The sequence below is a fragment of the Oncorhynchus gorbuscha genome, linkage group LG21, assembly GCF_021184085.1.
Source record: "Oncorhynchus gorbuscha isolate QuinsamMale2020 ecotype Even-year linkage group LG21, OgorEven_v1.0, whole genome shotgun sequence".
In the NCBI taxonomy this organism is placed as follows: domain Eukaryota; kingdom Metazoa; phylum Chordata; class Actinopteri; order Salmoniformes; family Salmonidae; genus Oncorhynchus; species Oncorhynchus gorbuscha.
Window position 1 is genome coordinate 11,620,990 of NC_060193.1, and position 23,485 is coordinate 11,644,474.

The window sequence follows — 23,485 nt, forward strand, 5'->3', positions numbered from 1 at the left end:
TATCTTCCTCACATACGGTACCTCCTGTTCTCTCCACAGGAGAACTATATAGTCCATACAAACTGTCTAACAGATTGACTTCTGAGAATCACTCTTACTTCCCATTGTGTGAACAACACAACGTATTTCTGTACCACAGCCAACCATAAACTACAGGTACAAAGAAAAACAGCATAATTGGAACATACAGAACAATAAGGAGACATTCTCGCAGCTTGCTACATCTACACGGTTCTCCTCCCAACATTCATTCCCTTTCAGGCAGTTGGTGGGTTTATTAATGGGCGTCATTAATGTGCTTATCCTTCCTCTAGCTAGCTGCTTAATCGATTCACACAGATCAACAGTAATTCATTTACTGTGATTATGCTACTACTGTCTTGTGATTCTTCAATCTCAGAGGAGAGAGAAACTGATATGTTTTGGGAAAAAGGAATACAAGTTGGATGTTAATGTGATGATAATTTAGACTAAGTGTTCAGGAGACTGATGACCTGATGACAATGACAGGAGTCCTGCTGAAACATTAGGTTGTCCTAATATGGAGTCCTGCTGTAACATTAGGATGTCCTAATATGGAGTCCTTCTGTAACATTAGGATGTCCTAATATGGAGTTCTGCTGAAGAATTAGGATTGTCTAATATGGAGTCCTGCTGAAGAATTAGGATGGCCTAATATGGAGTCCTGCTGTAACATTAGGATGGCCTAATATGGAGTCCTGCTGAAACATTAAGATGTCCTAATATGGAGTCCTGTTGAAGAATTAGGATGGCTTAATATGGAGTCCTGCTGAAGAATTAGGATTGCCTAATATGGAGTCCTGCTGAAGAATTAGGATTGCCTAATATGGAGTCCTGCTGAAGAATTAGGATTGCCTAATATGGAGTCCTGCTGAAGAATTAGGATGGCCTAATATGGAGTCCTGCTGAAACATTAAGATGTCCTAATATGGAGTCCTGCTGAAGAATTAGGATGTACTAATATGGAGTCCTGCTGAAGAATTAGGATTGCCTAATATGGAGTCCTGCTGAAACATTAAGATGTCCTAATATGGAGTCCTGCTGAAGAATTAGGATTGCCTAATATGGAGTCCTGCTGAAGAATTAGGATTGCCTAATATGGAGTCCTGCTGAAGAATTAGGATTGCCTAATATGGAGTCCTGCTGAAGAATTAGGATGTCCTAATATGGAGTCCTGCTGAAACATTAAGATTGCCTAATATGGAGTCCTGCTGTAACATTAGGATGGCCTAATATGGAGTCCTGCTGTAACATTAGGATGGCCTAATATGGAGTCCTGCTGTAACATTAGGATGTCCTAATATGGAGTCCTTCTGTAACATTAGGATGTCCTAATATGGAGTCCTGCTGAAGAATTAGGATTGCCTAATATGGAGTCCTGCTGAAGAATTAGGATTGCCTAATATGGAGTCCTGCTGAAGAATTAGGATGGCCTAATATGGAGTCCTGCTGAAACATTAAGATGTCCTAATATGGAGTCCTGCTGAAGAATTAGGATGTCCTAATATGGAGTCCTGCTGAAGAATTAGGATTGCCTAATATGGAGTCCTGCTGAAACATTAAGATGTCCTAATATGGAGTCCTGCTGAAGAATTAGGATTGCCTAATATGGAGTCCTGCTGAAGAATTAGGATTGCCTAATATGGAGTCCTGCTGAAGAATTAGGATTGCCTAATATGGAGTCCTGCTGAAGAATTAGGATGTCCTAATATGGAGTCCTGCTGAAACATTAAGATTGCCTAATATGGAGTCCTGCTGTAACATTAGGATGGCCTAATATGGAGTCCTGCTGTAACATTAGGATGGCCTAATATGGAGTCCTGCTGTAACATTAGGATGGCCTAATACGGAGTCCTGCTGTAACATTAGGATGGCCTAATACGGAGTCCTGCTGTAACATTAGGATGGCCTAATATGGAGTCTTGCTGTAACATTAGGATGGCCTAATATGGAGTCCTGCTGTAACATTAGGATGGCCTAATACGGAGTCCTGCTGTAACATTAGGATGGCCTAATATGGAGTCCTGCTGAAAAATTAGGATGTCCTAATATGGAGTCCTGCTGAAAAATTAGGATGTCCTAATATGGAGTCCTGCTGAAGAATTAGGATGTCCTAATACGGACACCGTATTTATAAAAGCAATAAAGAAACACTATTGGACTCAAATTTGACTAGCTAGCTGACTCTTCTCTGAGACTGAACAACACAAAACCCAACAGCTTTTTCCACTCATATGAATGAACGTGTGTGTGACTGTTGCTTAAGTTTTCGGACACAATAAAGCTAATGCTAAAAGTTATTTTAAATACAACATGTTATTCTCTTCTGAAAAGAGAGAGAGAAAAAGAGTGCAATGCAAGTACATAAGTAATATGTTTTGTTGTTGTAGTTTAATTAAGTTACTATAAACAGTAGCTACATCATTTTGATAATATCACTTTCTCCCTCTATTTCTCTCCTCTTCCGGAAAACAATAAACTTGGCCCAACATCTCAGAATGATTTTTACTTTGCTTCTACACCTGCATTGCTTGCTGTTTGGGGTTTTAGGCTGGGTTTCTGTACAGCACTTTGAGATATCAGCTGATGCACGAAGGGCTATATAAATACATTTGATTTGATTTGATTTTACCTTAACTGAATGAGCTGAATCTCTAACCTCTGATTTGCTGATTGTTTGATTTAATTATTTTATTTGGCTTATGCATTGATTGGCTTGACTATATGCAAATGACCTGAATGACCTTGATTGGCTTGCCTTTTACCGTCCTGTCCTCCCATTATCTCTCCCCGTCTCTCTTACTTTCTTTCTATCTTTCTTTATTTCTCTCTCTTTCTCTCTTCCCCCTCTTCTTCTCTCTATTTTCATCCCTCCATCTCTCTGATCCTGTGCATGTTTGTCTGACCAGGTGACAGCTGTGGGCAAGAGGGGGTTAATGACGCAGAGGGAGGTGAGAAGCTAAAGAGAACTGCCCTGGAGAGAGAAACCCGAGCCCTAGATACAGTCTTTTAGAGCAACTCTGTTTGAGATTCAGTTTCAATGGCAGCCATTTTGCCACCGGGAGTTCCAAGACAATAGGATTCCATTCTCAGATGGAATGTCATTGTCATGGAACGTTTTGGTGTCAAAATGGATGACAGACAGTTGGCCACGGTACTGTGTACTGTACCTGTGGCTCAGGAGATACTAGATAATCCAGTGGCCACTGTTTGAATGAAACATCCCAACTGCTCATTTGAACCTTGTCATGGCACAGAAAGGACGTGTCCACCATTTGTTCATAATGTCACAGATGGAAGCTCCTTGTTGCACCACATGATTGGGATTCCATTGGGCTTGACTCAGTTGATGATTGACACTTGATGATGGACATGTTGACCAGTGTTGAGTTCCCAGTAGCTCTTGTCCAGGGTGGCTAGCAACAGCAAGCCGCATATGGTTCCCTGGACCAGAGCTACGTTCTGAGCTACATCTCTCTGGTTAGGAGCTTAATGTTTCCATGGTTAGGAGCTTAATGGTCCCATGGTTAGGAGCTTAATGGTCCCATGGTTAGGAGCTTAATGGTTCTATGGTTAGGAGCTTAATGGCCCCATGGTTAGGAGCTTAATGGTCCCATGGTTAGGAGCTTAATGTTTCCATGGTTAGGAGCTTAATGGTCCCATGGTTAGGAGCTTAATGGTCCCATGGTTAGGAGCTTAATGTTTCCATGGTTAGGAGCTTAATGTTTCCATGGTTAGGAGCTTAATGGTCCCATGGTTAGGAGCTTAATGTTTCCATGGTTAGGAGCTTAATGGTCCCATGGTTAGGAGCTTAATGGTCACATGGTTAGGAGCTTAATGGTCCCATGGTTCGGAGCTTAATGTTAACATGGTTAGGAGCTTAATGTTTCCATGGTTAGGAGCTTAATGTTTCCATGGTTAGGAGCTTAATGTTTCCATGGTTAGGAGCTTAATGGTCCCATGGTTAGGAGCTTAATGGTCCCATGGTTCGGAGCTTAATGTTAACATGGTTAGGAGCTTAATGTTTCCATGGTTAGGAGCTTAATGTTTCCATGGTTAGGAGCTTAATGGTCCCATGGTTAGGAGCTTAATGGTCCCATGGTTAGGAGCTTAATGGTCCCATGGTTAGGAGCTTAATGGTCCCATGGTTAGGAGCTTAATGGTCCCATGGTTAAGAGCTTAATGGTCACATGGTTAGGAGCTTAATGGTCCCATGGTTAGGAGCTTAATGGTCACATGGTTAGGAGCTTAATGGTCACATGGTTAGGAGCTTAATGGTCCCATGGTTTGGTGCTTAATGGTCCCATGGTTAGGAGCTTAATGGTCACATGGTTAGGAGCTTAATGGTCCCATGGTTAGGTGCTTTCAGTGGCAGTGCACTACTTCACTCCTTCTGCTCCAATCAGAGTTGCTGGTGCATTAAGCAATGCAATGCAGTGCTTAATAACCAAGTTGGAGGGGGGACTACGATGGCGGGTAGCCAATCAGATCTTAATAATACCAAGTTGGAGGGGGGACTACGATGGCGGGTAGCCAATCAGACCTTATGACATTATTCAAATAATACCAAAGGAAAGACATTCAGTTACTTACTAAATGTGAATCACTTTTAACAGGCCATGACTATTAGCATTGGTTTAATCAATGACTTAATACTTTTAAATCAACACACTGACATTATATCCTCACCATCATCTAACAGAATCATTATCACATCACTGCAAATCAATAAACAAACATGAAGTCTTAACGAATAACAGTAATGTGTTACAGTGATGACCAATATGGATGTATAATCTTCCGGTGGTATTGTACCAGTTTTACTGAGACATAGAGGGCTTTACTCCAGTGTGTGTGTGTTAACCGTGATCTGACTGACTGTTACTAGGGCTGACGCTACCATGTCGTCTACCTGGTGAGGATGGAAACCCAGGCCTTCCCGGAATACCTGGAAGACGAGGTAACAAACAGACTTAATCACCATGGCAACACTTCCTGTTTTGTCATTTGACAATTATTTTTTACACAGAGGTTGGCAATGTGTGTGTGTGTGTGTGTGTGTGTGTGTGTGTGTGTGTGTGTGTGTGTGTGTGTGTGTGTGTGTGTGTGTGTGTGTGTGTGTGTGTGTGTGTGTGTGTGTGTGTGTGTGTGTGTGTGTGTGTGTGTGTGTGTGTGTGTGTGTGTGTGTGTGCGCGCGCATGTAGGTCCCAAGGGCGAGCCAGGTTTCCCAGGTGGTCCCGGTCGTCCCGGTTTTGACGGAGGGAAGGGAGAGAGAGGAGACCCAGGTTACGGGGGCCAGCCTGGGCCACAAGGTAAAAACACAGCTATTGTTGCCCCTCCTATTTGACCTTATCACCATTCAACACTCTTTTCCTTTCCAACATGACCATCTACTAACCATCTACTGATCATTTACTGATCATCTACTGACCCTCTACTGACCATCTACTGACCCTGTACTGACCATCATCTGACCATCAACTGACCATCCACTGACCACTGATATCTATGGTCCATTGTTGATATTTATAGTATATGACTTCTGGTTAGACTGGCTTTTGTTATTGCTGCCAATTACTGCCAATAAATATTTGCTGAATTAAACTGACTGAACTTTCCTATGACTTACACTTAGTCTTTTGATTTCTGCCAACAACGAATGGCCTTTAGTGTCTGCTAAATGGCATAAATAATAGTGAAAGTAAAGATGTATGGAATTCAACCAACTCTATCCTCATCCTCCCTCCCTCCCAGGTTTCCCTGGCCCCAGAGGAGATGCGGGTGGCCCAGGTATCCCAGGCGAGGGTCGTCCAGGGGCCCCAGGGAAGAACGGGCTCCCGGGGCGGCCAGGGGGGAAGGGCCGGCCGGGGGAGGTGCTGGGGTCCTCAACAGGGCTCCCTGGAACACCTGGGTTCCCAGGTAGACCAGGAGACAAGGGAGAGCCAGGAGCATCAGGACTTCCTGGAGGATCAGGTGGGTCTCAGCATGATAACTACCTAATCATCTAATGAATATCCCTTCAGGAACCAATACAATGTCTATGTAACCAGCCATCTATCTGTCTGTATCATGCTTGAAGGTAAGACCCAGATGCAGACAACGTCGAGTTAACCACCGTTTAATAATCCAACAGGTAATAGACAGGTCGAGGGCAGGCAGGGGTCAGTAAACCAGAGGTGGGGCAACGGTTACCTGATGGAAGGCAGGCTCAGGGTCAGGCAGAGAGGGCAGGCAGGGGTCAGTAAACCAGAGGTGGGGCAACGGTTACCTGATGGAAGGCAGGCTCAGGGTCAGGCAGAGAGGGCAGGCAGGGGTCAGTAAACCAGAGGTGGGGCAACGGTTACCTGATGGAAGGCAGGCTCAGGGTCAGGCAGAGAGGGCAGGCAGGGGTCAGTAAACCAGAGGTGGGGCAACGGTTACCTGATGGAAGGCAGGCTCAGGGTCAGTCAGAGTGGTCAGGCAGACGGGCTTAGAGTCAGGACAGGCAAGGGTCAAAACCAGGAGGGCGAGAAAAAGAGAGACTGGGGAAAAGTAGGAGCTGAGACAAAAAAAACGTTGTTTGACTTGAACAAACAAGAGGAAGTGCCACAGACAGACAGAAAACACAGGTAGAAATACCCAGGGGATAACGGGGAAGATGGACGACAGCTGGAGGGGGGTGGAGACAATCACAAGGACAGGTGAAACAGGTGTGACAGTTAGTCTGTCTGTCTGTCTCTCTATGAAAACGCTGTAAACTACCTACAACTTCAAAGCCTTCATAAAGCCTTTAAAATGCCCAAATAGATGCTTCACATATTATTTAGTTGGGATGTTTCTTTGTGGCTCTGTCTATCTGTGCTGTATGTTCCTGTGGGCCCTGCTGTATGTTCCTGTGGGCCCTGCTGTATGTTCCTGTGGGCCCTGCTGTATGTTCCTGTGGGCCCTGCTGTATGTTCCTGTGGGCCCTGCTGTATGTTCCTGTGGGCCCTGCTGTATGTTCCTGTGGGCCCTGCTGTATGTTCCTGTGGGCCCTGCTGTATGTTCCTGTGGGCCCTGCTGTATGTTCCTGTGGGCCCTGCTGTATGTTCCTGTGGGCCCTGCTGTATGTTCCTGTGGGCCCTGCTGTATGTTCCTGTAGGCCCTGCTGTATCTTACCTTGTGTCCCATATTATCCCAGGTTTTGATGGTCGGTCGGGCATTCCCGGAGCTAAGGGTGAGCGCGGTACAGATGGCTACCCCGGAACTCTAGGTCTTCCCGGACTTCCTGGAGACAGAGGCAATGGATTTCCCGGTCCTGCTGGACCAGCCGGAAGCAAAGGATTTCCCGGTTCTCCAGGTGAGAGTCGGAACTCAGAACGCTGACTAATTGAAACCCAGTAGGAATTTTGTCCAGAATGTTTGGGAATGTTGTCATTAATTCATTGAATCCATTTATTCCAGCTCCCAGATATCTTCTACTTGTTGTTTTTCCTTTTAGCCCACAGAGAAAACACACTCTTTCCTCCTTTTAGCCCACAGAGAAAGCACACAGACCCACTCCTACTTTTAGCCCACAGAGAGAACACACAGAGACTCTCTCCTCCTTTTAGCCCACAGAGAGAACACACAGAGACTCTCTCCTCCTTTTAGCCCACAGAGAGAACACACAGAGAGACTCTCTCCTCCTTTTAGCCCACAGAGAGAACACACAGAGAGACTCTCTCCTCCTTTTAGCCCACAGAGAGAACACACAGAGAGACTCTCTCCTCCTTTTAGCCCACAGAGAGAACACACAGAGAGACTCTCTCCTCCTTTTAGCCCACAGAGAGAACACACAGAGAGACTCTCTCCTCCTTTTAGCCCACAGAGAGAACACACAGATACTCTATCCTCCTTCATGCCTTTGTTGATTGTGAAGGCTCCCCACCAATCCTCTCCTTCATAGATATGTTCTCTCTATTTCCTGACCTTCAGTTTGCTTGCCTGTAAATCCACTGGTTGCCTGTTTGTGATCTCCATCACCAAAAGCATCTCCTCACCCTCTTTCTCTCTTCACCATCATCTCCATCCATCCTATCATCCTTTCATCTCTCTCTTTTTGGTGTTGGGTCTCTCCCTAGGCTGTCAAGGTGAGCTACTCCCTTCCATTCATCCCACCATCCCTCACTCCATCTCAGACCACTTCTCTATCTCAGAACAACCCCCCTCGCCCCCATCTGCCAATCTCACCACCTCTCAATGCTCCTTTGGAATGTCACATTTTAGAACAACCTGCGTCTAGAACTCCCGACGGATCTAAACCCAGAGCATTTAGAACAACCTGCGTCTAGAACTCCCGACGGATCTAAACCCAGAGCATTTAGAACAACCTGCGTCTAGAACTCCCGACGGATCTAAACCCAGAGCATTTAGAACAACCTGCGTCTAGAACTCCCGACGGATCTAAACCCAGAGCATTTAGAACAACCTGCGTCTAGAACTCCCGACGGATCTAAACCCAGAGCATTTAGAACAACCTGCGTCTAGAACTCCCGACGGATCTAAACCCAGAGCATTTGAGTCCAAAGAAAGATATGGAAGAAATTGTAGTTTGAAACCCTGACTAAACTTAACTAAAGCAGGTGTGTGTGTCGCTGTAACATTGATAAGCTTGTGTGAACCCTTGACCCCATCTTAGCTATCCAACCCACTCACCTAAAACGTCGAGCCTAGAAGCCTGTTCTAGAAAACAGCAACCATATAGGGCTTTCTAGAAACTTCTAGAAGACAGCAACCACGGAAGCTTGTTCTAGAAACGTGTAGAAGACAGCAACAACAGAAGGCTTTCTAAAAACTACCAGAAGACAGCAACCATAGAAGGCTTTCTAGAAACTTCCAGAAGACAGCAACCACAGAAGGCTTTCTAAAAACTTCCAGAAGACAGCAACCATAGAAGGCTTTCTAGAAACGTCCAGAAGACAGCAACCACAGAAGGCTTTCTAGAAACTTCCAGAAGACAGCAACCTTAGAAGGCTTTCTAGAAACTTCCAGAAGACAGCAACCACAGAAGGCTTTCTAGAAACTTCGAGAAGACAGCAACCACAGAAGGCTTTCTAGAAACTTCCAGAAGACAGCAACCACAGAAGGCTTTCTAGAAACTTTGAGAAGACAGCAACCATAGAAGGCTTTCTAGAGTGTATTTATGTGTTTGAGCTATCTAATTTTACTCTGAAATTGCACTTGAGTGTACAGTATATATTTTATCATAAACATTGGCATGATCATTTTGTCATCCCTTGATAAGATATTTTACTGGTTAGAGTCAAATATGTTAACTAGAGGTAATACTTTATGCCCATGTGCCTATTCTACCTTTTAATTCATTCATTCAGCAACCTGAACCCTTATGCATCTTAAACTACGACAGAAAATAATGTAACTGGACATGCCTTCTGTGTGTCGGCTCATACTGTATGTTTCATTCTGAATTATCAAAATCCTTTTCATTGTAATTTTGATACTGCATATTACAATAGTACTGCTTATGGACAGCAAGGTATGTTGTGTTTCTGGCAGTACAATAAAGGTAAGTTGTGTTTCTGACAGCATGTTACAATGTTATATTCATGTAATGTTTCTATATTTGTATCTATCAGCATTTCTCCCTCCCTTTTTGAATGTCATGGAATGTACTCCTTTGATTCCCAGAGGAAAGTGTTCTGCCTGACTGTGTCCTCCCGATCCCCACCCAGGCTACCCCGGTTTAAAAGGAGCCAGAGGTGACACGGGCTTCCCAGGCCCAACTGGGAGGAAGGGACAACCAGGACAACCAGGAGGGGATGGATCATCAGGACTCAGGGGCCTTCTGGGACCACCGGGCCCCGGGGGAAGAAACGGCATCCCTGGGGGACCAGGAAGGAAGGGTAAGGGGGGATACTTATTATCAATTAAAGATCCATAGCTAACTTCCTATAGCCTTAATAGCCGTACATTTTCTATTAAAGCCATACATGAGGAAGGGGGGAAATCTTCAACACACATCTACAGCTGGTTACAGTAACTTCCTGGTCAGGGTAAATGACTGTCTACTCAGTGTACTACTTTTGAATAGATGGGACTTTCTAGAGATAAGCAGGACCTGTACACACTATTCCTCCTTCTTTATTTGGCAAAAACAGTTACAACGCTTCGATCCAAAAGTAGATCTTTATCAGATCCACTATAGGCATTTTTAAACATCTTTGTTTTCCCCACTCACAGGCGAGAGCGGTTACCCTGGACTGGTAGGTTTCCCCGGAATGCCTGGTAACCCTGGAAGACCTGGTAGACCAGGAGGTAAAGGAGCTCCGGGGTTCTCAGGAAAAGACGGCCTGCCCGGTGACTTCGGAGCGCCAGGACCTAAAGGTACATTATTGGGAATGACAGAATCAATGAAATGATGGGAAGAGAGTGGATAGGGTCTGACAGTTCATCATTCTGGGATGACAGTTCATCATTCTGGTCTGACATAATGAATAGTCTGACAGTTCATCATTCTGGTCTGACATAATGAATAGTCTGACAGTTCATCATTCTGGTCTGACATAATGAATAGTCTGACAGTTCATCATTCTGCTCTGACATAATGAATAGTCTGACAGTTAATCATTCTGCTCTGACATAATGAATAGTCTTGACAGTTCATCATTCTGGTCTGACATAATGAATAGTCTGACAGTTCATCATTCTGGTCTGACATAATGAATAGTTTTGACAGTTCATCATTCTGCTCTGACAGTTCATCATTCTGCTCTGACATAATGAATAGTCTGACAGTTCATCATTCTGCTCTTGACAGTTCATCATTCTGCTCTGACATAATGAATAGTCTGACAGTTCATTATTCTGGTCTGACATAATGAATAGTCTGACAGTTCATCATTCTGGTCTGACATAATGAATAGTCTTGACAGTTCATCATTCTGGTCTGACATAATTAATAGTCTTGACAGTTCATCATTCTGGTCTGACAGTTCATCATTCTGCTCTGACAGTTCATCATTCTGCTCTGACAGTTCATCATTCTGCTCTGACAGTTCATCATTCTGGTCTGACAGTTCATCATTCTGCTCTGACATAATGAATAGTCTTGACAGTTCATCATTCTGCTCTGACATAATGAATAGTCTGACAGTTCATCATTCTGCTCTGACATAATGAATAGTCTGACAGTTCATCATTCTGGTCTGACAGTTCATCATTCTGCTCTGACATAATGAATAGTCTGACAGTTCATCATTCTGCTCTGACATAATGAATAGTCTGACAGTTCATCATTCTGGTCTGACAGTTCATCATTCTGCTCTGACATAATGAATAGTCTTGACAGTTCATCATTCTGCTCTTGACAGTTCATCATTCTGCTCTGACATAATGAATAGTCTGACAGTTCATCATTCTGCTCTGACATAATGAATAGTCTGACAGTTCATCATTCTGCTCTGACATAATGAATAGTCTGACAGTTCATCATTCTGCTCTGACATAATGAATAGTCTTGACAGTTCATCATTCTGGTCTGACATAATGAATAGTCTGACAGTTCATCATTCTGCTCTGACATAATGAATAGTCTGACAGTTCATCATTCTGCTCTGACATAATGAATAGTCTTGACAGTTCATCATTCTGGTCTGACATAATGAATAGTCTGACAGTTCATCATTCTGCTCTGACATAATGAATAGTCTTGACAGTTCATCATTCTGCTCTGACATAATGAATAGTCTTGACAGTTCATCATTCTGGTCTGACATAATGAATAGTCTTGACAGTTCATCATTCTGGTCTGACAGTTCATCATTCTGGTCTGACAGTTCATCATTCTGGTCTGACATAATGAATAGTCTTGACAGTTCATCATTCTGCTCTGACATAATGAATAGTCTGACAGTTCATCATTCTGCTCTGACATAATGAATAGTCTGACAGTTCATCATTCTGGTCTGACATAATGAATAGTCTTGACAGTTCATCATTCTGCTCTGACATAATGAATAGTCTTGACAGTTCATCATTCTGGTCTGACATAATGAATAGTCTTGACAGTTCATCATTCTGGTCTGACATAATGAATAGTCTTGACAGTTCATCATTCTGGTCTGATATAATGAATAGTCTTGACAGTTCATCATTCTGCTCTGACATAATGAATAGTCTGACAGTTCATCATTCTGGTCTGACAGTTCATCATTCTGCTCTGACAGTTCATCATTCTGGTCTGACAGTTCATCATTCTGTTCTGACATAATGAATAGTCTTGACAGTTCATCATTCTGCTCTGACATAATGAATAGTCTGACAGTTCATCATTCTGCTCTGACAGTTCATCATTGTGGTCTGACAGTTCATCATTCTGCTCTGACAGTTCATCATTCTGGTCTGACATAATGAATAGTCTTGACAGTTCATCATTCTGGTCTGACATAATGAATAGTCTTGACAGTTCATCATTCTGCTCTGACATAATGAATAGTCTGACAGTTCATCATTCTGGTCTGACAGTTCATCATTCTGCTCTGACAGTTCATCATTCTGGTCTGACAGTTCATCATTCTGGTCTGACATAATGAATAGTCTTGACAGTTCATCATTCTGCTCTGACATAATGAATAGTCTGACAGTTCATCATTCTGCTCTGACAGTTCATCATTCTGGTCTGACAGTTCATCATTCTGGTCTGACAGTTCATCATTCTGGTCTGACATAATGAATAGTCTTGACAGTTCATCATTCTGGTCTGACATAATGAATAGTCTTGACAGTTCATCATTCTGCTCTGACATAATGAATAGTCTGACAGTTCATCATTCTGGTCTGACAGTTCATCATTCTGCTCTGACAGTTCATCATTCTGGTCTGACAGTTCATCATTCTGGTCTGACATAATGAATAGTCTTGACAGTTCATCATTTTGCTCTGACATAATGAATAGTCTGACAGTTCATCATTCTGCTCTGACAGTTCATCATTGTGGTCTGACAGTTCATCATTCTGCTCTGACAGGTCATCATTCTGCTCTGACAGTTCATCATTCTGGTCTGACAGTTCATCATTCTGGTCTGACATAATGAATAGTCTGACAATTCATCATTCTGCTCTGACATAATGAATAGTCTTGACAGTTCATCATTCTGGTCTGACAGTTCATCATTCTGCTCTGACAGTTCATCATTCTGTTCTGACAGTTCATCATTCTGGTCTGACATAATGAATAGTCTTGACAGTTCATCATTCTGCTTTGACATAATGAATAGTCTGACAGTTCATCATTCTGCTCTGACAGTTCATCATTCTGCTCTGACAGTTCATCATTCTACTCTGACAGTTCATCATTCTGGTCTGACAGTTCATCATTCTGCTCTGACAGTTCATCATTCTGGTCTGACAGTTCATCATTCTGCTCTGACAGTTCATCATTCTGCTCTGACAGTTCATCATTCTGCTCTGACAGTTCATCATTCTGCTCTGACAGTTCATCATTCTGGTCTGACAGTTCATCATTCTGGTCTGACATAATGAATAGTCTTGACAGTTCATCATTCTGGTCTGACATAATGAATAGTCTTGACAGTTCATCATTCTGGTCTGACATAATGAATAGTCTTGACAGTTCATCATTCTGCTCTGACATAATGAATAGTCTTGACAGTTCATCATTCTGGTCTGACATAATGAATAGTCTTGACAGTTCATCATTCTGGTCTGACATAATGAATAGTCTTGACAGTTCATCATTCTGCTCTGACATAATGAATAGTCTTGACAGTTCATCATTCTGCACTGACATAATGAATAGTCTTGACAGTTCATCATTCTGCTCTGACATAATGAATAGTCTTGACAGTTCATCATTCTGCTCTGACATAATGAATAGTCTTGACAGTTCATCATTCTGGTCTGACATAATGAATAGTCTTGACAGTTCATCATTCTGCTCTGACATAATGAATAGTCTTGACAGTTCATCATTCTGCTCTGACATAATGAATAGTCTTGACAGTTCATCATTCTGGTCTGACATAATGAAAAGTCTTGACAGTTCATCATTCTGGTCTGACATAATGAATAGTCTTGACAGTTCATCATTCTGGTCTGACATAATGAATAGTCTTGACAGTTCATCATTCTGCTCTGACATAATGAATAGTCTTGACAGTTCATCATTCTGCTCTGACATAATGAATAGTCTTGACAGTTCATCATTCTGCTCTGACATAATGAATAGTCTTGACATTTCATCATTCTGGTCTGACATAATGAATAGTCTTGACAGTTCATCATTCTGCTCTGACAGTTCATCATTCTGCTCTGACAGTTCATCATTCTGCTCTGACATAATGAATAGTCTTGACAGTTCATCATTCTGCTCTGACATAATGAATAGTCTTGACAGTTCATCATTCTGCTCTGACATAATGAATAGTCTGACAGTTCATCATTCTGCTCTGACATAATGAATAGTCTTGACAGTTCATCATTCTGCTCTGACATAATGAATAGTCTGACAGTTCATCATTCTGCTCTGACATAATAAATAGTCTTGACAGTTCATCATTCTGCTCTGACATAATGAATAGTCTTGACAGTTCATCATTCTGCTCTGACATAATGAATAGTCTTGACAGTTCATCATTCTGCTCTGACAGTTCATCATTCTGCTCTGACAGTTCATCATTCTGCTCTGACAGTTCATCATTCTGGTCTGACATAATGAATAGTCTTGACAGTTCATCATTCTGCTCTGACATAATGAATAGTCTTGACAGTTCATCATTCTGCTCTGACATAATGAATAGTCTTGACAGTTCATCATTCTGCTCTGACATAATGAATAGTCTTGACAGTTCATCATTCTGCTCTGACATAATGAATAGTCTTGACAGTTCATCATTCTGCTCTGACATAATGAATAGTCTTGACAGTTCATCATTCTGCTCTGACATAATGAATAGTCTGACAATTCATCATTCTGCTCTGACAGTTCATCATTCTGCTCTGACATAATGAATAGTCTGACAGTTCATCATTCTGCTCTGACAGTTCATCATTCTGCTCTGACATAATGAATAGTCTGACAGTTCATCATTCTGCTCTGACAGTTCATCATTCTGCTCTGACATAATGAATAGTCTTGACAGTTCATCATTCTGCTCTGACATAATGAATAGTCTTGACAGTTCATCATTCTGCTCTGACATAATGAATAGTCTTGACAGTTCATCATTCTGCTCTGACATAATGAATAGTCTTGACAGTTCATCATTCTGCTCTGACATAATGAATAGTCTTGACAGTTCATCATTCTGCTCTGACATAATGAATAGTCTTGACAGTTCATCATTCTGCTCTGACATAATGAATAGTCTTGACAGTTCATCATTCTGCTCTGACATAATGAATAGTCTTGACAGTTCATCATTCTGCTCTGACATAATGAATAGTCTGACAGTTCATCATTCTGCTCTGACATAATGAATAGTCTGACAGTTCATCATTCTGGTCTGACAGTTCATCATTCTGCTCTGACATAATGAATAGTCTGACAGTTCATCATTCTGGTCTGACATAATGAATAGTCTGACAGTTCATCATTCTGCTCTGACATAATGAATAGTCTGACAGTTCATCATTCTGCTCTGACATAATAAATAGTCTTGACAGTTCATCATTCTGCTCTGACATAATGAATAGTCTGACAGTTCATCATTCTGCTCTGACATAATGAATAGTCTTGACAGTTCATCATTCTGCTCTGACATAATGAATAGTCTTGACAGTTCATCATTCTGCTCTGACATAATGAATAGTCTTGACAGTTCATCATTCTGCTCTGACAGTTCATCATTCTGCTCTGACAGTTCATCATTCTGCTCTGACAGTTCATCATTCTGCTCTGACATAATGAATAGTCTTGACAGTTCATCATTCTGCTCTGACATAATGAATAGTCTTGACAGTTCATCATTCTGCTCTGACATAATGAATAGTCTTGACAGTTCATCATTCTGCTCTGACATAATGAATAGTCTTGACAGTTCATCATTCTGCTCTGACATAATGAATAGTCTGACAGTTCATCATTCTGCTCTGACAGTTCATCATTCTGCTCTGACATAATGAATAGTCTGACAGTTCATCATTCTGCTCTGACAGTTCATCATTCTGCTCTGAAATAGTCTGACATTTCATCATTCTGCTCTGACAGTTCATCATTCTGCTCTGACATAATGAATAGTCTTGACAGTTCATCATTCTGCTCTGACATAATGAATAGTCTTGACAGTTCATCATTCTGCTCTGACATAATGAATAGTCTTGACAGTTCATCATTCTGCTGACATAATGAATAGTCTGACAGTTCATCATTCTGCTCTGACATAATGAATAGTCTTGACAGTTCATCATTCTGCTCTGACATAATGAATAGTCTTGACAGTTCATCATTCTGCTCTGACATAATGAATAGTCTTGACAGTTCATCATTCTGCTCTGACATAATGAATAGTCTTGACAGTTCATCATTCTGCTCTGACATAATGAATAGTCTGACAGTTCATCATTCTGCTCTGACATAATGAATAGTCTGACAGTTCATCATTCTGGTCTGACAGTTCATCATTCTGCTCTGACATAATGAATAGTCTGACAGTTCATCATTCTGGTCTGACATAATGAATAGTCTGACAGTTCATCATTCTGGTCTGACATAATGAATAGTCTGACAGTTCATCATTCTGCTCTGACATAATGAATAGTCTGACAGTTCATCATTCTGCTCTGACATAATGAATAGTCTGACAGTTCATCATTCTGCTCTGACAGTTCATCATTCTGCTCTGACATAATGAATAGTCTTGACAGTTCATCATTCTGCTCTGACATAATGAATAGTCTTGACAGTTCATCATTCTGCTCTGACAGTTCATCATTCTGCTCTGACATAATGAATAGTCTTGACAGTTCATCATTCTGCTCTGACATAATGAATAGTCTTGACAGTTCATCATTCTGCTCTGACAGTTCATCATTCTGCTCTGACAGTTCATCATTCTGCTCTGACAGTTCATCATTCTGCTCTGACAGTTCATCATTCTGCTCTGACATAATGAATAGTCTTGACAGTTCATCATTCTGCTCTGACATAATGAATAGTCTTGACAGTTCATCATTCTGCTCTGATTCATCATTCTGCTCTGACATAATGAATAGTCTTGACAGTTCATCATTCTGCTCTGACATAATGAATAGTCTTGACAGTTCATCATTCTGCTCTGACATAATGAATAGTCTTGACAGTTCATCATTCTGCTCTGACATAATGAATAGTCTGACAGTTCATCATTCTGCTCTGACATAATGAATAGTCTTGACAGTTCATCATTCTGCTCTGACATAATGAATAGTCTGACAGTTCATCATTCTGCTCTGACATAATGAATAGTCTGACAGTTCATCATTCTGCTCTGACATAATGAATAGTCTGACAGTTCATCATTCTGCTCTGACATAATGAATAGTCTTGACAGTTCATCATTCTGCTCTGACATAATGAATAGTCTTGACAGTTCATCATTCTGCTCTGACATAATGAATAGTCTTGACAGTTCATCATTCTGCTCTGACATAATGAATAGTCTGACAGTTCATCATTCTGCTCTGACAGTTCATCATTCTGCTCTGACATAATGAATAGTCTGACAGTTCATCATTCTGCTCTGACAGTTCATCATTCTGCTCTGACATAATGAATAGTCTGACATTTCATCATTCTGCTCTGACAGTTCATCATTCTGCTCTGACATAATGAATAGTCTTGACAGTTCATCATTCTGCTCTGACATAATGAATAGTCTTGACAGTTCATCATTCTGCTCTGACATAATGAATAGTCTTGACAGTTCATCATTCTGCTCTGACATAATGAATAGTCTTGACAGTTCATCATTCTGCTCTGACATAATGAATAGTCTTGACAGTTCATCATTCTGCTCTGCCATAATGAATAGTCTTGACAGTTCATCATTCTGCTCTGACATAATGAATAGTCTTGACAGTTCATCATTCTGCTCTGACATAATGAATAGTCTTGACAGTTCATCATTCTGCTCTGACATAATGAATAGTCTGACAGTTCATCATTCTGCTCTGACATAATGAATAGTCTGACAGTTCATCATTCTGGTCTGACAGTTCATCATTCTGCTCTGACATAATGAATAGTCTGACAGTTCATCATTCTGGTCTGACATAATGAATAGTCTGACAGTTCATCATTCTGGTCTGACATAATGAATAGTCTGACAGTTCATCATTCTGCTCTGACATAATGAATAGTCTGACAGTTCATCATTCTGCTCTGACATAATGAATAGTCTGACAGTTCATCATTCTGCTCTGACAGTTCATCATTCTGCTCTGACATAATGAATAGTCTTGACAGTTCATCATTCTGCTCTGACATAATGAATAGTCTTGACAGTTCATCATTCTGCTCTGACAGTTCATCATTCTGCTCTGACATAATGAATAGTCTTGACAGTTCATCATTCTGCTCTGACATAATGAATAGTCTTGACAGTTCATCATTCTGCTCTGACAGTTCATCATTCTGCTCTGACAGTTCATCATTCTGCTCTGACAGTTCATCATTCTGCTCTGACAGTTCATCATTCTGCTCTGACATAATGAATAGTCTTGACAGTTCATCATTCTGCTCTGACATAATGAATAGTCTTGACAGTTCATCATTCTGCTCTGACAGTTCATCATTCTGCTCTGACATAATGAATAGTCTTGACAGTTCATCATTCTGCTCTGACATAATGAATAGTCTTGACAGTTCATCATTCTGCTCTGACATAATGAATAGTCTTGACAGTTCATCATTCTGCTCTGACAGTTCATCATTCTGCTCTGACAGTTCATTATTCTGCTCTGACAGTTCATCATTCTGCTCTGACATAATGAATAGTCTTGACAGTTCATCATTCTGCTCTGACATAATGAATAGTCTGACAGTTTATCATTCTGCTCTGACATAATGAATAGTCTGACAGTTCATCATTCTGCTCTGACATAATGAATAGTCTGACAGTTCATCATTCTGCTCTGACATAATGAATAGTCTTGACAGTTCATCATTCTGCTCTGACATAATGAATAGTCTTGACAGTTCATCATTCTGCTCTGACATAATGAATAGTCTTGACAGTTCATCATTCTGCTCTGACATAATGAATAGTCTGACAGTTCATCATTCTGCTCTGACATAATGAATAGTCTTGACAGTTCATCATTCTGCTCTGACATAATGAATAGTCTTGACAGTTCATCATTCTGCTCTGACATAATGAATAGTCTTGACAGTTCATCATTCTGCTCTGACATAATGAATAGTCTGACAGTTCATCATTCTGCTCTGACATAATGAATAGTCTGACAGTTCATCATTCTGCTCTTGACAGTTCATCATTCTGCTCTGACAGTTCATCATTCTGCTCTGACATAATGAATAGTCTGACAGTTCATTTGTTTTGTTTTTGTTTAGTTTCACTTTTTTTTATTGATTTGGGATTTGTTCTCACCCTACTGTGTAGAAGAGACGCTAACTGTATGAGGTACAGATATAATCTAAATTACGTGGTGTGTGTGTGTGCGTGCATACGTGTGTACGCGCACTTGCGTATGTATACTCACTTTTGCGTGTGTGTGTGTGCGTGCGTGTGTGATCCAGGTGACCAAGGTTACCGTGGTCCCCCTGGCCCACCCGCTCTGCCCCCCAGAGTAGATTACCTGGAGAAGGGACAGAGGGGCGACAACGGTGCCAACGGACTACCTGGTTTCCCTGGACCTAGAGGTAGGTGGTAGGCTACAAATGTAAATCCTTAGCCATTTTGTGCCAAATGTATGTCATCAACAAGCTCCTAAAGCTTGTTTGTCAAATCTGTGTCACCAACAAGTTCCTACAGTCGCCATTTTGTGCCTCCCTGTCCCAAGGTGACAAGGGTTTCCCGGGCCAGCCTGGTCGTCAGGGTTTGCCCGGGCTGCCTGGTTATGCTGACAGGGCTAAAGGGCAACCAGGACTCCCCGGTCTCCCCGGACGCCCAGCCGGGCCAGGCTACCCAGGCCCTACTGGTTCTCCCGGTATCATCGGCTTCCCTGGCATGCCTGGACCAAGGGTAGGCACATACACCACCATAGAAAGAGTTTAACAGTGACACTGTGGGCAGTAAACAGAAGTGGCAGTTGATGTTGTACTGAGTTTGATATATTTAGAAGTACTGTAGCAGTTGATGTTGTACTGAGTTTGATATATTTAGAAGTACTGTAGCAGTTGATGTTAAACTGAGTTTGATATATTTAGAAGTAGCAGTTGACGTTATACTGTGTTTGACATATTTACAATGTTGTGTCTTTGAATTATATGACATGCTGTTTTACCAAATCATTTACCTAAGATTTAATTGATTACGTGATTGAATTGGACCATTCAACAATTGAACCATTAATAACCTGGGGAACTGCGGGCGCATTCATTTATATAGAGCAGTTATATCCCGAATCCACTCACTTAAAGATCTGAACATCTTTTATATCAATAGCAGTCAATAATTAATCGTCACCTCGATCGGTCTCATTCTGATTGTCGTGAGTACTTGGTTATCTGCACGAACCCTATTTAATAGGTTGAGTCAGCAATACACAAATTGGCTTAATTATTTATTTACTAAATACCTAAATAATCACACAGAATTACATATATACACAGGATAGATCACACATCGATTACTAATCATGACATGAAAAGCCCCTAGTGGACTAACCCGATATGAAGGCTGGTTACACAAAGGAAGGGGTTGGGGTTTGAATGAAAGAGCGGGAAGACTGAGGGACAAATGGATGGTCTCTATTGGACCTTGAGAAGCTATGCTACCGTAAATACACAATCGTATGCATTCTAATAACAGCTCATTCAGAAAGGAAAATGCAAGATAAACTCAGAAAAAAAAGAAACGTCCTCTCACTGCCAACTGTGTTTATTTTCCGCAAACTTAACATGTGTAAATATTTGTATGAACATAACAAGATTCAACAACTGAGACATAAACTGAACAAGTTCCACAGACATGTGACTAACAGAAATGGAATAATATGTCCCTGATCAAAGGGGGATCAAAATCAAGTCATTATCTGATGTGGCCACCAGCTACATTATGTACTGCAGTGCATCTCCTCCTCATGGACTGAACCAGATTTGCCAGTTCTTGCTGTGAGATGTTACCCCACTCTTCCACCAAGGCACCTGCAAGACATTTCTGGGGGGATGGCCCTAGCCCTCACCCTCTGATCCAACAGATCCCAGATGTGCTCAATAGGAATGAGATCCGGGCTCTTCGCTGGCCATGGCAGAACACTGACATTCCTGTCTTGCAGGAAATCATGCACATAACAAACAGTATGGCTGGTGGCATTGTCATGCTGGAGGGTCATGTCAGGATGAGCCTGCAGGAAGGGTACCACATGAGGAAGGAGGATGTCTTCCCTGTAACACACAGCGTTGTCATGCTGTAGGGTCATGTCAGGATGAGCCTGCAGGAAGGGTACCACATGAGGGAGGGTCATGTCAGGATGAGCCTGCAGGAAGGGTACCACATGAGGGAGGAGGATGTCTTCCCTGTAACACACAGCGTTGTCATGCTGGAGGGTCATGTCAGGATGAGCCTGCAGGAAGGGTACCACATGAGGGAAGAGGATGTCTTCCCTGTAACACACAGAGTTGATATTGCCTGCAATGACAACAAGCTCAGTCCGATGATGCTGTGACACACCGCCCCAGACCATGACGGACCCTCCAACTCCAAATCGATCCCGCTCCAGAGTACAGGCCTCGGTGTAACGCTCATTCCTTCGATGATAAACGCGAATCCGACTATCACCCCTGGTGAGACAAAACCGCGACTTGTCAGTGAAGAGCACTTTTTGCCAGTCCTGTCTGATCCAGCGACGGTGGATTAGTGCCCATAGGCGACGTTGTTGCCGGTGATTTCTGGTGAGGACCTGCCTTACAACAGGACTACAAGCCCCCAGTCCAGCCTCTCTCAGCCTATTGTGGACAGTCTAAGCACTGATGGAGGGATTGTGCGTTCCTGGTGTAACTCGGGCAGTTCTTGTTGCCATCATGTACCTGTCCCACATGTGTGATGTTCGAATGTACCAATCCTGTGCAGGTGTTGTTACACGTGGTCTGCCACTGCGAGGATGATCAGCTGTCCGTTCTGTCTCCCTGTAGCGCTGTCTTAGGTATATCTCAGTACGGACATTGCAATCCCAGCATGGTGATCGTCACCTCCACGTTGAAATTCTCCCTTTTAAACGTATGGACACCAGTCCTCACGTCACTAGGAACTGAATTTGACTTCCGTTAACATGCTTTTATACTGTGGGAGAGAAGGGCGTGTTTCATAGTTCTCAACCAATGTCTGTTCACGTGGGCGTGGCCATTGAGTGAGCATAGTTTACTTATGAAAACAATTCTCTCATTTAGAAGATAAAATTACTTTTCATCTTTTCAAAAATGTCATATTTAAACATTTAAATTGCACAACAATTCCATGTGAATCTGATATCTAGAATGTGGAGACTTTTCAAGATACAATTTATGTCACCCTATCATCAGATATAATGTCCCAGAAACCAACTGATCTGACATCATATTCTTTAAGTACCAACGGACACTTTCAACTGGTTAAGAAAGGAAATATTGTTCCATTTCCCAACCGTTTGATGTTACCATACTCTCTCTATGTAGACAAAGGGCTTTCCAATAGTCCATTCTGTAGAGTGGAGAAAAAATGGGAAAGGGTATTTATGGGGGGTCATAAATCTCACCCAACAGGGCAACGTCGTGACGCTGAATTTGATTTATTTAGAAGTGGCAGTTGATGTTAAACTGAGTTTGAAATATGTGACCCTCCACGTGGATTCGATCCTATGTAGCACAAATTTAAATGTTTTTTTTTTTACATTGGATAAAAGTAGAGACTGCAGTTGAGGAACAATGCTAAATGTAAGTTAATAAACTCGTAATCCCACTTTTGAGAAAATGGCCCTTGAATATTTTGCTACACCTACTGTAGTGCTCTTCTTTGTCTAAACCCATTCATCGTCGTTCACACCCTCTTAAGCCTTATCTCCATCCATCTCTTTAAGAGAGGCCATGTGATAAACAGAGTGAGTATCCTAATCTGAGTTTAGTGCAGGTCATGTTGATCTTCACATTATTGTCTCTGGTAAACACACACTATATTGACAAATGTTTTTGTTTTTTGTCACACGCACAGGATACAGGTGTAAACAGTACTGCGAAATGGTTATTTGCAATATCATAAACTGAAAGTGTCAAGAAATGTTTTTCATTCATATTTTATTTTTATTTGATGATGCTTACCCAGACAGACTTGTCTAAATTGATGTGTCATGTGAA

At 41.8% G+C, this 23,485-nt stretch overlaps 1 protein-coding gene across 1 annotated transcript in view; it reads left to right on the plus strand.

The window, feature by feature from the left end:
- The window catches only part of LOC124008814 (collagen alpha-6(IV) chain-like), a 276,756-nt gene that overhangs the window by 232,082 nt on the left and 21,189 nt on the right, over nt 1–23,485 (plus strand). Inside the window, exons 24-31 of the mRNA XM_046320380.1 lie at nt 4,910–4,981; nt 5,226–5,333; nt 5,776–5,994; nt 7,181–7,339; nt 9,714–9,884; nt 10,222–10,365; nt 19,736–19,858; nt 19,999–20,180. Coding sequence (XP_046176336.1) covers nt 4,910–4,981; nt 5,226–5,333; nt 5,776–5,994; nt 7,181–7,339; nt 9,714–9,884; nt 10,222–10,365; nt 19,736–19,858; nt 19,999–20,180 — 1,178 coding nt within the window. The remainder of the gene's footprint in view (nt 1–4,909; nt 4,982–5,225; nt 5,334–5,775; nt 5,995–7,180; nt 7,340–9,713; nt 9,885–10,221; nt 10,366–19,735; nt 19,859–19,998; nt 20,181–23,485) is intronic.